Here is a 16,594-nt window from a genome sequence, read left to right on the forward strand (position 1 = left end):
GACTCGCCAAGGCAAATAGCGCCTTTGGAAGACTACACAAAAGAGTCTGGAAAAACAACCAACTGAAAAACCTCACAAAGATAAGCGTATACAGAGCCGTTGTCATACCCACACTCCTGTTCGGCTCTGAATCATGGGTCCTCTACCGGCATCACCTACAGCTCCTAGAACGCTTCCATCAGCACTGTCTCCGCTCCATCTTCAACATTCATTGGAATTACTTCATAACCAACATCGAAGTACTCAAGCTGGCAGAGTCCGCAAGCTGAAGACCCAACTGCGCTGGGTGGGTCACGTCTCCAGAATGGAGGACCATTGCCTTCCCAAGATCGTGTTCTATGGCGAGCTCTCCACTGGCCACCGAGACAGAGGTGCACCAAAGAAGAGGTACAAGGACTGCTTAAAGAAATCTCTTGGGGCCTGCCCCATTGACCCCCGCCAGTGGGCTGATATCGCCTCCAACCGTGCATCTTGGCGCCTCACAGTTCGGCGGGCAGCAACCTCCTTTGAAGAAGACTGCAGAGCCCACCTCACTGACAAAAGACAAAGGAGGAAAAACCCAACACCCAACCCCAACCCACCAATTTCCCCTTGCAACCGGTGCAACTGTACCTGCCTGTCCCACATCAGACTTGTCAGTCACCAACGAGCTTGCAGCAGACATGGACATACCCCTCCATAAATCTTCGTCCGCGAAGCCAAGCCAAAGAATGGGGATGAGACTTGAAGAAATAGGAACTGGAGCAGGCCAATTGGTCCTTCACTGTATAGTAACGTCAGGGCTGATTTTATTACCTCATTGCCACCTTGCTGCACCAACCCCATCAAGTTTGATTCCTTGAGTATTACCAGCAACCAAATCTCCACAGCCCTCTTGTGGGGGAAATAAAATGCAAAGATTTCCTCGTCTCTGAATTTTCTGGCCCATGTGAGTCCAGGATCCCTGATTCTTGACACCCTAGCCAGTAGAAATCTCAACTTTGCTGTCAAACTGTCGAACTCCATGATGCTGTGTGTTTCAATATGTATTCTCTCCCTTATTGAACTCCAAGGATTATAGGCTGAGTATGCATAACTTCTCTTTGTATGACAGACCCAGCATCCCAGGAATCAAATCTGGTGGTTCAATTCATTCTATTACAAACCTACTCTTCCCCTTGGGTAAGGAGATCACACCAGTGAACAGTCTTCCAGACATGCTTTGCTGACACCTTTATTCTGACCGCACCCACCAGTGACAGAGACCTCCCAGTAGCCGACCATTTTAGTTATGTGTCACCCTCCCATACTCACATGTCTGCCCATGGCCTTATGTACTGTCCCACCAAGACCACCCACAAATAGGAGGATCAACACCTGATTTTCTGTCTGGACGCTCTCCAGCTGGATGGCATTCACATCGACTTCTCCGGTTTCTTTTAACCTGCTTTCTTTCTCCCCCCCCTTTCCCTTTCCAGTTCTCCTCTCTCCCTTCCCCTAGCCATCCCTTCTCCCCTTGGTCTCTGCTGTCCCGTCCCTCCCTTCTCCACCCATCACCTCCTGCCTTTGCAACTATGCCTCCACTCTTTAGTTCAGACGCCTGCCGACATTTTTCCAGACCTTGATGAAGGGCTCCAGCCTGAAACGTTGGTTATGTATTTTTACCTTTACTATATAAAGGTCACTATTTGACCTGCTGAGTTTCTCCAGCATTGTGTTTTCACTTTTTTAAAATTCCAGACATGTAGCCTTGGATAGTTGCAGCATTACATGTCAACTCTTGTATCACACCCTCCTGCAATAAAATTCAATTTACAATTTAATTAATAAAGGCTCATACCTTGTCAAAGGGCTCAGGACTGAAACATATTGTGGCTACATAAGGAAAACTGAGTGACTTGTTGAGTTTCTCCAGCACTTTTGCGTATTGAATTTATAATTTATTTTGTAGATGGTTGCTATTACCAGAATGTGTATACAAAGTTCTTCGGAACAACAACAACTTTCAATCATTTAAAAAGTACAGTAAAATCCCCGGTGTCTGGAATTCAAGCAACTGTCAACCCAACCAACCAGCAAAAAAAGTTGAGGAAATAAATACAAATTAAAATAATTAATAATTTAAATAAAAGTTTAAAATTGTAAATGTTTTCTAAAGCAACAAAACTCCTCAGTTAAGTTGGGAGGAAACATTCAGCCAGCGGAGCCCCCCGGTCGTGCCACACCCGCAGCAGCTGTTGGAATAAAGTTTCAATAAAGCTGTGTTTGAATAAAATGGCGCTGCCCAGGATGAAGAGCCGACCGATGCTGTTGGGTCAACTCTCCCTACCTAGTAAGAAAGTACTAAATATGATGGTGCGACAGTTAGCACCACACTCTATCAGTGCTAGCAACTGTGGTTCAAATTTAAATTTTGTAAGTTACAGAAATTACCTGATTAACAACTACAATACTGATTTTTTTTCAAATTACATTTTGCACTGTCTTTGACTTTTAAACAGTGTATTCTTAATGCAGCGTATTAGTTGGATATTGTAAGAGTGTGTATCAGGCAACCAGAAAGTTCACTATCCGGCATCTGCAATCCCTATAGGTGCACGAATTCGGGGATTTAACTTTTTTAATACAAGGTTAGATAACCCAACATTTTAAATCTTCCCACAACCCATCCTGCCATCTTGCCCATGAATCTTAAATAAATTTGAATGGATTAAATTTTTTGCCCTCAAAGAAATCATTAATGTGGATTGTGAACAGCTAGGGTCCCAGCAATATTTAATTGCTTTACTCTCTCTCCTTTTTCTTGCAGGGTTTGAACTGGGGTTTGCGATGGCCAGTCCAAATGCCCTGGTTCTGTGGGAGGCCCAGTTTGGTGATTTCCACAACACTGCACAATGCATTATCGATCAGTTCATCAGTCCAGGTCAGGCTAAGTGGGTGCGGCAGAATGGAATCGTCCTTCTGCTTCCACATGGCATGGAAGGAATGGTAAGGCTTAACCCTTAAAGGGGCCATTTTAGAGAGACTGGTTCGTCTAAAATGTTTATCATAGACACTCTGAATGAGCACACAGAATTGTAGGCTGGCCTTCACTGTGTACCACAATGCAGCAAGGTGCTGTGTGTGCTTACCAGGAAAGTCAGCTTGTTTAGCAGGTAGTTCAATCATATGTGTAGGGAGTAACATTACGATAAGGCATATAATGCAGGGTGTAAAGAAGGGTACAGTTAAAAACGGTGTGGGGTCCAAATGGGCGGTATAGTTAGCGAGGCTGTTAACGCCACATTGTTACAGCATCAGCGATTGGAAATCGAATCTGGTCCTGTCTGTAAGGAGTTCTCCCCGTGTCTGCCTGAGTTTCCTCCCACCCTCCAAAGTATACAGGGTTATTAGGTCAATTGCATGTAATTGGGTGGTAGACGCTCATGGGCCGGAAGGGCCTGTTAATGTGCAGCATGTCTAAATTTAAAAATTGTCAAACGTAAGCTTCCGCGAGGCCTTTAACCAGACGCAACATGAAGTAGAAAGAATGTCGTGTTCTTATCACTAAAGTGCAGCAAACCTGAATTAGTGCAGTTTTTCTAACAGCTGATTGAAACGAAAACTGATGAATCTGGTCTCATTTTGCTTTAAAGCCTCACTTTATTTCTTGAAGTTTCCTGAAAGGGCCCAAAAGCTTATAAAAAAGAATGTAATCAAATTTTAAACTTGTGAAGCAACCAATCTCTGATTACATTCCTTTCAAAGTCTTGAACTCATGAGAGCAAATCAGTTATTTTGGGGATTGGATATTGACAGACACCACAAGATCTCTGTACTGCTTACATCAGAGAAGGATTTGTTTACAAAAACAGTGGTAGAGTACCAGACTAAAAATGTGATTGGGATAAATCAAGTTTCAATTGAGACCGAAAAGTGCAACATTTTGATCAAGTTTACCTAGTTAAAATAGTGCTGCTTTAGGTGTTGAGCATATGAAGGTTGATGGTTATCTTGTCTTTCGATACCTTTCCAATCATCTTGACTACTTGACCTCTATTTGACATAGTTATTCAGCATTCTCATGGCATGTTGCTTTCATGGTTACAGGGACCAGAACATTCCTCTGCAAGACCAGAACGATTCCTGCAGATGTGCAATGATGACCCTGATGTTGTTCCGGTGAGTGCCTGTACTGCCAACAACCCACGCAGTAGAGCAGGAGGGTGCTCTGGTGTTGTGGGACTGCACTAACCCTGCAATGTTTCTCCGCTCCAGAAATTCACTGAAGATTTTGTGGTGAGGCAGCTGTACGACACGAACTGGATTGTCGTGAACTGCTCCACGCCTGCAAATTACTTCCATGTGCTGAGGAGACAAATACTACTGCCCTTCAGGAAACCGGTTAGTGCAGATTTGATGAGACATCAGTTTGTTTGTTCAGCCTGCTGAAGTGTTGCCATGACTGGTGGATTGTTTCCAGCTGCAGGAAGGGTTTGGCCTGCTTCCTGTCGCTGCCTATTCCACATCTAGCTATTTCTCGCTGACTCTATATTTAGCTCCTTTTATTGGCCTGAGAATTTTGCTTGGCATACCTCCAACACTGGGTTTTGGCCCCCTCCCATACTGGGTGAGAGTGAGGGCTGTGGGTGATTCTGGACTGGAATTGAGTGAACCCTGGTGGGAATTGCTTCTTCAGGGAGGTGAGACTGACCCCTGTGTTGATGGCCCCTCAGAGGCACGAGCTACTGACAGTGCCCAGGCACCCCTTGTCTCTGCCCAGAGTCTTGTCTCTGCCCAGTACCTGGGTTAAAAGGTTTGAGATGTAGGACCAGAACTTAAAAACACAATGGTGGAGAAACTCAGCAGGTCAAACAATGTACTTTGTATAGCAAAGATAAAGATACAGAACCAACGTTTTGGGTTTGAGCCCTTCATCAAGGTATGGGAAAAATGCAGGCAACCCTCTCCCCAACCACTTGTCATTGTGAGCTGGTAATGATGATCTCAGTCAGGAACCACCTTTTATGCACATTCATTAATTTAAATTTTAAATTTAGAGGTACCGCTCAGTAACAGGCCCCACAAGCCCATGCCGCCCAATTACACGACAATCACCTACAACCCCCGGTATGTTTAGAAGGGTAGGAGCGGAGCCCCGGAGGATAGATGCGGGGAGCACGTGCAAACTCCTGATAGTCAGCAACAGATTCAAACTCAAGTCGATGGTGCTAACAGTGCCGCCCAGTTACCGGTCGGTACAAGGTGGTCTTGGTGTTGCTGCATGACACAGGGTATGGTCTATTCCCCACCCTTGCCCCCTGCACCACAGGGCAGTCCTCTTCCTAAAGCCTCATCACTGTGCATCGCTGACGGGAAGAACCGCCCTCCCCAGCAGATTTTCAGATATAACGCTGCTAATCTTACCGCACCTTGAGTTCGAGTCCTAACACTAACCCTGCTGCCCCCAAATGTACTTTGCTTCTCATCTTGATTTGGACTTGAGAGGTTAAAAGGGTGATTTTGGAATATTGACCTAGAAACAAATATCATGCAAATCTAAAATATCTGAGAGGAAAATAACACAAGGAATGCTCAAAACCTGACCAATCGAAAGAGAGTGACGCGGTTAGTGTAGTGGCTGGTGTAACGCCAGCATCCCGGGTTCGAATCCAGTGCTGTCTCTAAGGAGTTTGTACATTCTCTCCGTGACTGGGTGGGTTTCCTCCGGGTGTTCTGGTTTTCTCCCACCTTCCAAAAACGTCTGAGGGTTTTAGGTTAATTGAGATATTTGGGTGGTGCAGGCTGGAAGGGCCTGTTACAGTGCTGTTGGTCTAAATTTCACAACTAATTTAAAATGATCCTCATTCTCGTTGCCTTTCATTCAGATGCCTGTGTCTTTCTAGGCCAGAAATGTCAGTAATAATATTTTTTTGCCTCCTATGGATGCTGCGAGACCTGCTGAGTTCCTCCAGTGTTTTGACTACAATCACAACATCTGCAGATTTTTTGTGTTTCACTTCATTTCCTTGCTGCCCACCAAGATGGAGAAACATTTGAGCAGGAAATGACGACAGTGGGAAGGATTGAATTACGGCTCCAACTAATGACCAGAGATGGAACCCAGATTCCTGAACTGTTTATTACCTAGAAAAGGAAGAGAGTCTTGTCTCTGCCCAGTACCTGGGTTAAAAGGTTTGAGATGTAGGACCAGAACTTAAATTTTATTCAGTTTCCTATCATTTGTAGGGACAAACCGGTCTAGAAGTTCTCATTTTTGGATTAATCAGTCAGAGAGACAGAAATACTAAAAGTCGGTTCTTCATAACTCCCAAGCCTGCATCTACCAAACAAGAAATGTGGCAAATAAAAATTGTGAGCAAATACCAGTTCAACACCTGTATTCGAAAATAAACATTCAACACAGTAAAAGAACCTTCTGGCACACGAGACCATGCTGTTCAACTACCCCAATTCAGCCTAGAACCCCTGTACATTTTGAAAGGTGGGAGTGCCCAAGATTAAATGATTTGAAGTACCCACTTCCTCAAAACTAATCCTGCAAATTGTGGTGTGCGTAAAGAATAGCACGATTAGTGTAGCGGTTAGTGCAGCGCTGTGACGGAGCAAGCGATTGGGTCCGTGGTTCGAATCCGACACTGCCTGTAAGGGGTTTATACTCTTCCTATGTCTGCAGGGGTATCCTCGGAAGGGGGGGGGGCTCTGATTTCCTCCCACAGTTCGAAATGTACTAGGAGTCGTAGGTCGATTGGGTGTAATTGAGCGGCACAGGCTCAAGAGCTGAAATGGCCTGTTTCCATGCTGTATGTCTAAACTTAACATTGTTGGAGAAGACTGGGATCAACCCTGACAGGTTTTGTGTTTTCCTTCGCCTTGTTGCAACATATTCAAATGGGCATTGCATATTGGTCAGTAGAGACTCCCTCATTTAAGACCCAGATGAATTTTTGAAGATTAGAGGGGTTGTGGGGAACAGGCGGGCTGAGGTCAAAGCTAGATCAGCCATGATCACATTGAATGGCAGTGAAGGCTCAATGGGCCAAATGCCCGAATTCTCTTAATTTCATGTCCTAATGCCCCTTTTCCTTCTTTCTGCAACGTTCCGATACCAAGGGGTAATTTGCAAACTAAGCAACTCTGGGATGTGGGAGGAAACCAGAGCACCCACCCAGTCACACTGAGAATGTACAAACTCCATACCAACAGAGCTTGAAGTCAGCACTAAATCCTCGGGAGCTGCACGTCGATGCTGTCTGTAACTGGTTCCTGGGCTGTATTGACACGGATCTAATGTGGTGTTTTCCATTTCATTTTCAGCTGATCATCTTCACACCCAAATCATTGCTTCGCCATCCAGATGCCAAATCCAGCTACGATGACATGCTGCCAGGTATGAGGTGTAACCAAGAGAGTGATTGAAACTTGGGGAATTGGGTTCACAGTCATTGTTTAATTTTTTAAAAATTGAACTGCAGTTCAAGTGCTGGTGTTTGGGCTCCAACTGGCATGGAAGATCTGCAGAAACAGTCACCTTTGGTCAAGAAGAAAGGATCCGGAGCTGGCCATTAGGACCTTCAAGACTAGCCTGCCGTTTAATACCATCAGAGCAGATCTGTGCTCTCCTTAAACTTCTTCCCCACTTCTCCTTTCCTCAGTCCGTCAAATATTTATCTATTCCACTTTAAATCCAACCACAGAGATCTCCAGAGATTCACAATCCTCCACTAAAAGAAATGTTTACATACCGCACTTTTAGACGACCTTGTGGTGCTGTCGGTTAGACAAGAGAGTCTGCAGATGCCAGGGTCGGGTGTGACTCATTGGAAGTTTGCATTTGGCCACAATCTGAAACCCTGGCCATCAAAATCAGCATGGATTCTTTGAGGCCATAGTCATAGATCTTTGAATGACCCTTTGGCCCATCAATTCTGTCCTGACTATCAAGCCACCATTTACCATATATACTCATGTAATAGTCGATTTTCTCTCCCCCCTTTTTTTGTTGACCCAAATATCGTGTATTTTTCTATATATCGAGGGTGAAATTTGACCCCCTATCTGAGCTCCTGACATCATGGATCCTCGCCCCCAACCACCTGCTCACCAGAGGTCCCGATTGCAGATCCTTGCCCCGGCCACCCTCCCACAGGAACTATTCTCCACCCCTCTCCATTCACAGAGCCATCCCCCCCCCTCCCTGTTTTTGCTGCTGTTCTTCCACCTATTACCTCCTGCATGTGGTACTGTGCTCTTCTCCCTGCCCCTCTCCCCCACCATTTTGTTCGGGCACTCACCTACATTTTGCTTGATGAAGGACTCAAGCCTGGAACGTTGGTTATCTTTATCATCTTTGCTCTATAAAGTATGCTGTGCTTCTCCAGCGTTGGGCTTTTACTGCACAGACTAAGAGGTGCATCGTCTGCCCCATTTGCAGGCACAGAGTTCTTGCGTAGTATTGTGGAGGATGGAGTTGCAGCTCAGAAGCCAGAGGACGTTAAGAGGCTGCTGCTTTGTACTGGTAAAGTATATTATGAACTGGCAAAAGAGCGCAAGGGCAGAGGCTTGGAATCAGAGGTTGCAATTGCCCGGGTGGAGCAGGTGAGCATTGTGCCATCCCCATCTCCTAAGGAGGGTTGCATGTTTACATTGTCACTGTGCCCGTCACCAGGAGCTGCTGGGTTTAGCTTTTATGGAGTTGTCCATTTTCTTTTATTTCCATTGGGAGGGGCTTCCCATGTTACAGTCTTCAGACTTGATTAAATGCCTTTGGGCTTCAGGATGTAAGGTATAAAGTCGGGTGGGGAGGTCAGTACCACATATGCTGTCATGTAAGACGACTCTATAGGACGATCCAAGAACTTCCACCTAAAATGGTCCTTTTGAGCAATACCCTTTGTCTAAGAAACCCCCCCCCCAACAAAAAAAATCTGACCACTGGATACTGTTAAAAGCAAATCATAATATTTTAATAACACATAACTATTTTATTTAGAAATTTTTTAATAAACCATTGTCGTCTCCTGTAACCGGCCGTTTAAAGCCTCTACTGATCCGACAGCAGTCGGACCAGGCAGATGGACCCCCGCAGAGGAGCACTAAGACTTTGCAGATAGCTAATGGGACATGCGTCGGAACTGGCGGGACGATTGCGGTGGTGTTAAGGTTTGGATTTTAGACCCTGATTTTTAGGTGAAATTCTTAAAGTTTCGGATCATCCTATATGACAGCATACGTGATCATTCCTACAAAGTGCTCTCTGACATGGCAGCTGCTGGGTAAATCTCCTGGAGGAGATAGTGTTGCAAAGAAATTATCGTCTTTGTTCATTTATCCAACTCCTGGATTCTCTGACTTCTACAATGAGCTAGGCACATAATTATCCCTTCACATCATGACAGGAGGCACAAGCTCGTCCGTACAAAACATTCTCTGTGGCGTTGATGGGGGGGGGGGTGGGGTTTATGCTGTGTACACGTTGATTTGTGCTGATCCTCTCGCACGTGATTTTCTCTCTTCAGCTTTCTCCCTTCCCATTCGACGTGATTGAACAAGAAGCACGGAAATACTGCAATGCCGAGCTTGTGTGGTGTCAGGAGGAACACAAGAACCAGGGTTACTACGAGTACGTGAAGCCGCGTATCCGTGCCACCACACACCGTGAGCGTCCTGTCTGGTGAGTAGCGTGACACAGGTCTGGGTCCATTTGATCTGGGTGATTGTGCTGAGGTCCCACCTGGTGTGGGTGAAGTGCTGAGGCTACAGGAGCACTGAAGGCAAATCCACGGACACCCGGGGGACTCCCTTATTGTTAGAGGTGTCAGGCATGCTCGTGGCACTCCTTACTTCCTTGCGGCAGGCAGAAGTTGAAATACATCATGTATGTTACATTTTAATGTATTTTTACATGACGATAGAAACCTTGATGAATCGAGATGGGGCGAGAGGAGGGTGTTTACATTAATGAACCCCTAGGTCAAATTTACATTAACCCTTTGGACTCCATGTCCCAGTTTTCCGGTACTACCAACAACTATGTGTACTCTGTGTCCCGGTTTTCTGGGACTGCTTTTATACCCAACCATGTACTGATTTTCAATAATGTAAAGTCCCAAGCATATATAGTTAAAAATGGCTAGGGTTAATCCCATTTTATTCTCCACCCCCCCCCCCCCCACATTCCCATCAACTCCCTCTATTGCCCAACACATTACCCCACCTATATGCACCCCTTTGGAATGTGGGAGGAAACCCCCACGGAGACCGTGCAGACTCCACACAAAATGTGCCTGAGCTCGAGAGTGACCCTGAGGAGCTGGAGCCGAGAGGCAGCAGCTCGACTTGGGGTTCCACAAGAATTAAAGAAATTCAAACAAACGAGAATTAATGAGGTCTTCACACAGTGACCAATTGTAAGGAGTGAACTTTGAGATGATGCAATTAAGCCAAACCATTTAAGGGACAATTTACACTCTTCTGGGGAGATCAGAGTCTCAACTGAGAAACCCAAGACAACTTTCCCGGTCCCCCACAAACCGTAGTTGAGCCGACAGCCTTGTGCTCCTGTGCAGAATGCCTGCCTTCCGATCGGAACGCTTGTTAACTGATACTCCTTGTCTCATTGGCAGGTACGCTGGTCGCGAGCCAGCTGCCGCTCCAGCCACTGGCAACAAGAACACTCACTTACACGAGCTCAAGAGGTTCCTGGACACCAGCTTTAATCTGGACGCTTTCAAGATCCTGGGCAATTAAGAGCTTTCCTTGGATTCCCTCGACATCTGAGACTTCATCTTCCCTCCTTCCTCTTGGGGACTAGGCTGTGCATGCTACTGAGATCTTCTAACTCTACAATTGGCGGGGCTGGTTTCTGCAGCATTAATTTCAGATAGGGAGAAAAAATACCTCGAATCAAGACAAATTATGAAGCAGAAAACAGCTGTGCATAAACAGGCCACTGATATGCTTTTGCTTCACCCACTCTACTTTTCAATGTATAATTTAGTTTATCTGAGCAGTTGAAGTAATGTGTGGTTTGTAAATTTTGTGAATAAGGAATTTTTCTATTTCTGAACTGGCCTTGAGCCAATTAACTCCTGGTCGATGGCTGGATCACGCTCCAATTTTAGAAACTCTCTCCACTGCAACACAAGTTGTACCCAAGACTTTAACATTTGGAGAAGGCGGTACACTATCAGCCTGTGCCAAAATCAAGATATTTCATTTATCTATCTACAGGGACAAGCACCAGAGGGGAAGTTTTATCTCAATTACCACTTCTTGAAACTGCGTAGGACAAAAACTGATTTATTTATTTTGGTACAAATAAAGTTTTCAACTCAATTTCGCTTCATCAATAAATGACGTTCTCCTGCAACGTTTTGTTGATTTGTTTTTCGAACACCATGCAACATCTTTAAAAGTAGTCCCTTCTGCCCACTTGTCGAGCCTTTTCAGAAAGCGCATTTTGAAGTGAGGGAAGGGTTTCAGTAAGATTGAAAGCATGTGGAGATTTACCAGGATGTTGTCAGGTCTGCAGGAGTTGAATTACAGAGAAAGATTAAACAGGTTGACTTTATTCCTTGGTGTAGAAGAATGAAGGGAGATTTGATAGAGGTTTACAAAATTATAAAGGGAATAGACAGATTAAATGCGAATAGGTTCTTTCCACTTAGATTGGGAGAAGGCATAGCTTTAGGGTGAAAGGTTTAGGCTCAGAGAGTGGTGGGAATTTGGACGAGTTGCCATCTGACGTAAATGCGTGCTCACTCTTAAGTTTTAAGAATAAATTGTATAGATACATGGATGGGGGTGGGGGGGGTTATGGAATGGGTGCAGGTCATTGCACCGAGAGGGATGATGTTTTGGCACAGACTAGAAGGGCTGAATGGCCTGTTTTCTGTGCTGTAGTTTTCTATGGAAAGGAAAAGCAACAGGGAGGTTGGAGGATCAGCCAGGTGAGAGTTTGAATGAGGAGAGGGATGGGGGTAGAGTTTTAAAGGGATTGTGGAGGATGGAGAAGGAAGGGGCTTGTGAAGTTTGGAAGCAAGGCTGGAGGAAGTGCAAATACAAAGGGGCAAGGCCTTGGACATTTTTTTAAATCATTACTTGATGGGAGATGAGTATGCAAGACCAGTTGGGAATTTGTGAGGGGAGGAGACTGATGGTGAAAATCCAAAGTTTGTAGATGCTGTGATTGCAGTAAAAACACAGAAACGCTGGAGGAACCTGGCCTGTCTTGAAGCGTCCAGAGGACTCGAGCCCGAAACATCAGTCATGTATTTTTACCTCTTCTGGACGCTGCGAGACTGGCTGAGTACCTCCAACTTTTCCGTGTTTTTAACTACAGTCACAGCACCTATAGACTTTCCTGTTTCACCCCTCGTACACTTTCTCGGTTTACCATATGCTCAACATTCTATCAAACTGCCTTGAGGGGCACCTGTGGCTCCCTGGGGCAGAGAATTACAAAGATTCCTCTGAGTAAAGAAATCTAAACCCAAAATGGCCAAGATCTTCTCTTGAGAGTGCACTCGCAAGTTCTAAACTTCATCCAGAGAGCAGTGCCCGCACTGTTCAAGGTGTAAAGGAAAACTTCAGTGGAAATAGTTCAAGATGAGGAGAGAAACCTGGCTTGGACTCTCCTAGACACTGAAAAGGACCGACAGTTCTTCCAGCATTTGTGTGCTTTTTTACAACTATCGCCCCTCCCCTCCCCCCCCCCCCCCCCCCCGTCAATTCTCACCATTCCTCTCTCCTATCCATATCTAATTAACACCTTTTGTCTCCGAGTCCCTCTGCCCTTCCCTCTCCCGCCCCCCCCCCACCCAGCCTTTTAATCCAGGCACCTGCTTGCTTTGTACCAACACCTTGAAGAAGGGCTCAGACCCGAAACGTCGGTGATGTATCTTTACCTCCCGTGGATGCTACGAGACCGGCTGAGTTCCTCCAGCATTTACTGTATTCTTACTACAATCTCAATGTTTCCCCCCACTTTTTTTTCACCTGCCTTGGTCTACTCGTTAAGGTTGACGACCAGCGTCTCAACTCAATGTGAACAACCTTTGGGACTTGATACCGAGCCTAACTATTTCAAATGGACGCCTTCCCCTCCCCAGAGACGTGGCTCCTTCATCTTTCTAGTTTTCCAACTGCCGCTGGCTTTGCTCATTTGACAATGTTGCACGCCATCAGGACGTTCCTGGTTCACCCCACCTCTCCCACTCCCTCCCCCCACCCCCCAACATAAAACCTGCTGGTCTTCCTCCCCGTGGCTAATTCGAGAGGAATGGTAATTAAGATCTGCTCCTCAGTCTGTCTGATATATGCTCCAGGTTTTAGAACCGCCCCCTTAAGTAGTCCAGGTTGTTCTGAATGAAGTCGTAAAGGTTCTGTGCTCTGCTTTTTGAAAAATCTGTTCTTGAGTATTTCTCCAACAAGTTGTAAATTTGTCCTGTGGGGAAAAACAAGAGACTGAGTATCCAGGCATGGGTTTCATCACCTCCCTCCCACCCACTGTCTGCTGGGGTATTACCTCCCTCCCACCCACTGTCCGCTGGGGTGTTACCTTCCTCCCACTCAATGTCCGCTGGGGTATTACCTCCCTCCCATCCACTGTCCGCTGGGGTATTACCTCCCTCCCACCCACTCTCCGCTGGGGTATTACCTCTCACCCACTGTCCGCTGGGGTATTACCTCCCTCCCACCCACTGTCCGCTGGGGTGTTACCTCCCTCCCACCCACTGTCCGCTGGTGTATTACCTCATGGGTGTGAGGGACTGTCGTCCCTCGCTGAAGTATGTCCGCACAATAGGTGCTGTTCAACTGTGGGAAGCTTCAAACGTGAACCTAATTCCATCTTTCATACAATTAGCACACATACACTCAACACACACAGCCGTGTACACAATACCCACACACGAAAATAAACGAGCACACACAACGCAAGTGGAATACCAGACACTGTTCATAAAACAAACGTCCGCCCATAGCCACCAGGTCTTGTTTCATGTTGGGAGATTATGTTACCCGTTACTGGACTGCTCTCTCATTAAGGTGGTGTTTATTCTCAGTCTCCCCCCACCCTAGGCAAAGGGTTTCTATTCAGTCTTCCTGCTTTGATCTGTGCCCAACTTTAAACGGCGGCACAGATCAGTAACGTCCTCCCACAGAGCTGGGCTGGAGTGTCCTCGACTCCCACTCACAGCCCCTCGGCAGGGTCTGGTTGTTGGCTTTCCTCGGGCCAGCTCCATCTGGAGTTGGGTCTCTGGGGCATGCCTCTGAGCTCACATTAGCATTTTCTCCACCCTCTGTTCAATCCTCCACAGCTCCTCTGCCCACCAGCCCTATAGTCACTGAACTGAACCTTCAGCTCTGCTCATTCAGGCTAACCGTTAGCATTCTGGTTTATCCCCAGCTTCCTGCATTTAGTGCTTTTTCATTTAAATTTTACTTTTTTAAAAAATTTAGACGTAGTGCCCGGTAACAGGGCATTTCAGCCATCAGCCTATCCCAACCAATTAACCTTTGTTTTGAAAATGGTAGGAGGAAACTGGAGCCCCCGGGGAAAACCCACACAAACGCAGGGAGAACGTACAAACTCCATACAGACAGCACAGGGTTCCACCCTGGTCCCGATCGCTGTGCACCACCCGCTACGCTAAGCCCTTCCTGTTCCTACATCTGTCCAATCGTCTTCCCCCCCCCCCCTCCATGAGTAACTCACCCACAGTCACATTTCTTTTTTGTAAGCATTGGTGCATTTTGTGAATAGCCTCACAAGAGTCATTGCTTCCGAAGGTGAAATACACCACGTCCCTTCGTGCCTGGGATGCAGCCATGACCTGAATGAGAGCTGAAGGAAGGAAGAACATTAGTCTGTTTCCCCCCATCCAGGGGCACCCTTTCCACACAGAAATGTCAGTTCCCAACATCCCCTCCTGCCCCCGACCGTAATACAGTAAAGGACAAAAATCCAGAGGACTGGGTCAGTCTGGATACTCGGATCCGTGGCGCTTGCGTAAGGTGCGCACGGAAAAGCTGGAGTGTTGTGGATTCTCAGGCGACTTTTACAGCACTTGGGAGCCGCCAGCGTGCCGGTAACCAAGTCATCACTGACTGACATGACCAGCCCACTGGGACAAGTTCAGGGATCCTGCTGAAAGGCTGAGTCCCGCAGGGGAGAATGGACTTCCCGTCCTCTCCTGCCCTTGACTGAAGGCCCAGGTCAGTGAAGGATCACATCAACCAAACTTTAGAGCTGCAAGCAGAGAGAATCAGGAAAAAAATTGACAACATTAAATTACTTAGAGCATCGCAACATTGTATAGGCCCTTCAGTCCACAATGTTGTGCTAACCTATCTATACAAGTCTACTCAACAAGCAAAACCTCCCCTACTTCACACCCAAAACCTTCTATTTTTATTGCATTCACGTGCCTCTTTAAACGTTCCTATTGTACCAGTTCTGTATCATTCCTTAAATAACACTGGACAACAATTTTTTTCAAAGGGTTAGCTTCCTGAAAACAATTAAGGGATTATGATAGACAACTTCAAGTTGAACATGAAGATAATTTCAGATTGGCTGTCTCATGGATGAAGTTGGAGGAACATTAACTTTGATTGAACTTAGCGTGTTTAATCACATCACGGCGCCAACACGTTGTGTTAGTTTGATTTGATCTAAAAATGTTTCGCCACTGATTTTCGTTTGTACTCAGCATCTGATGCCTCTCGTGTCCGTGGCCAACAATAGTCGGCCAGCACTGATGGATTCCAGTTGAACTGATACCGCTTTCCCATGGTCACAATGTCCCAGCGACAACTTTTCCCCGTGTTTGTCACTGACTGCACCAAGATCAGCCGGGAAGGAGTCCAAGTGAGAATGTAGAAAATGAATTTTCAATGACATGTGCTTGAAATAGACTTAAAATATGACAGGAAATCACAAAAATAGGTTGTATTGAGAAAAACAGTGCGTGATAGAAAAATATTAAGGTGATCAGCAACTCAAAATCCATAAAATGCACCCAAAAGTGTCCAGGAAGCAAAATCTCCATTGTCCAGTGTTATTGAAATGATTTGCCTTTTAATGTAAGTGATTTAAAATTTTTTAATGCTTTTTTTTAAATTTTTTGATTGCTTCTTATGCATTGAACAAACTTTGGACAGCTCTGGCAGACGGCAACATTGTGGGAGGGGGCACACTTCATGGGAGGGGTGTCTTCTGGCCCGCTCAGATTACGTCACACACAGCCTCAGCCCTTGTGACGTGACTACTCTTGACTAGAAGACACTTCAGGAAGTTGGGAATAATTACGTGCTGTTACAGTGGGAGTTATTCCAGACGTTTGCCCGGTATAACCGGTCGAACAGTTCCATTGTGCCTTCCTGGACAGATTCATTTCTCCTTTGATGTTTTATGGATTTTTTTCTTAACAAACATTTCTGACCTTCCGCTTTACAGTCCACTCGTGTGTTTTTCAGGAACTCACAGTAAAACAAATCAACTTGCATGGGCAAAGCTCCCCTCCATCTGCCATCATTTGAACTTCACTGCCACCAGGAGGCAGCACTGAGGCCAGCGGCTCCAAATGGCTCAGTGGCTCCACCAGAGGTG

General features: G+C 46.0%; 2 protein-coding genes across 14 annotated transcripts in view; one reads left to right on the forward strand and one right to left on the reverse strand.

The window, feature by feature from the left end:
- LOC138753988 (2-oxoglutarate dehydrogenase complex component E1) overlaps window positions 1-11,350 on the forward strand; it is a 121,648-nt gene extending 110,298 nt beyond the window's left edge. For 12 of the 13 annotated variants that reach the window (XM_069917669.1, XM_069917672.1, XM_069917667.1 and 9 more), the window contains 7 exons: window positions 2,789-2,967; window positions 4,069-4,140; window positions 4,237-4,362; window positions 7,297-7,369; window positions 8,414-8,577; window positions 9,498-9,652; window positions 10,605-11,350. In XM_069917669.1, coding sequence (XP_069773770.1) covers window positions 2,789-2,967; window positions 4,069-4,140; window positions 4,237-4,362; window positions 7,297-7,369; window positions 8,414-8,577; window positions 9,498-9,652; window positions 10,605-10,728 — 893 coding nt within the window. In that variant the 3' untranslated portion in view covers window positions 10,729-11,350. Of the gene's footprint in view, window positions 1-2,788; window positions 2,968-4,068; window positions 4,141-4,236; window positions 4,363-7,296; window positions 7,370-8,413; window positions 8,578-9,497; window positions 9,653-10,604 lie in introns of those variants that run through there. The other variant, XM_069917676.1, reaches the window with a different exon arrangement.
- Window positions 11,265-16,594, reverse strand: part of LOC138753990 (poly(ADP-ribose) glycohydrolase-like) — a 69,152-nt gene continuing 63,822 nt past the window's right edge. Inside the window, exons 16-17 of the mRNA XM_069917681.1 lie at window positions 14,699-14,827; window positions 11,265-13,426 (exon numbers count right to left, since the gene is read on the reverse strand). Of these exons, the coding sequence (XP_069773782.1) occupies window positions 13,311-13,426; window positions 14,699-14,827 (245 nt within the window). The 3' untranslated portion in view covers window positions 11,265-13,310. The remainder of the gene's footprint in view (window positions 13,427-14,698; window positions 14,828-16,594) is intronic.

Source organism: Narcine bancroftii, chromosome 2 (genome assembly GCF_036971445.1).
Source record: "Narcine bancroftii isolate sNarBan1 chromosome 2, sNarBan1.hap1, whole genome shotgun sequence".
In the NCBI taxonomy this organism is placed as follows: Eukaryota; Metazoa; Chordata; class Chondrichthyes; order Torpediniformes; family Narcinidae; genus Narcine; species Narcine bancroftii.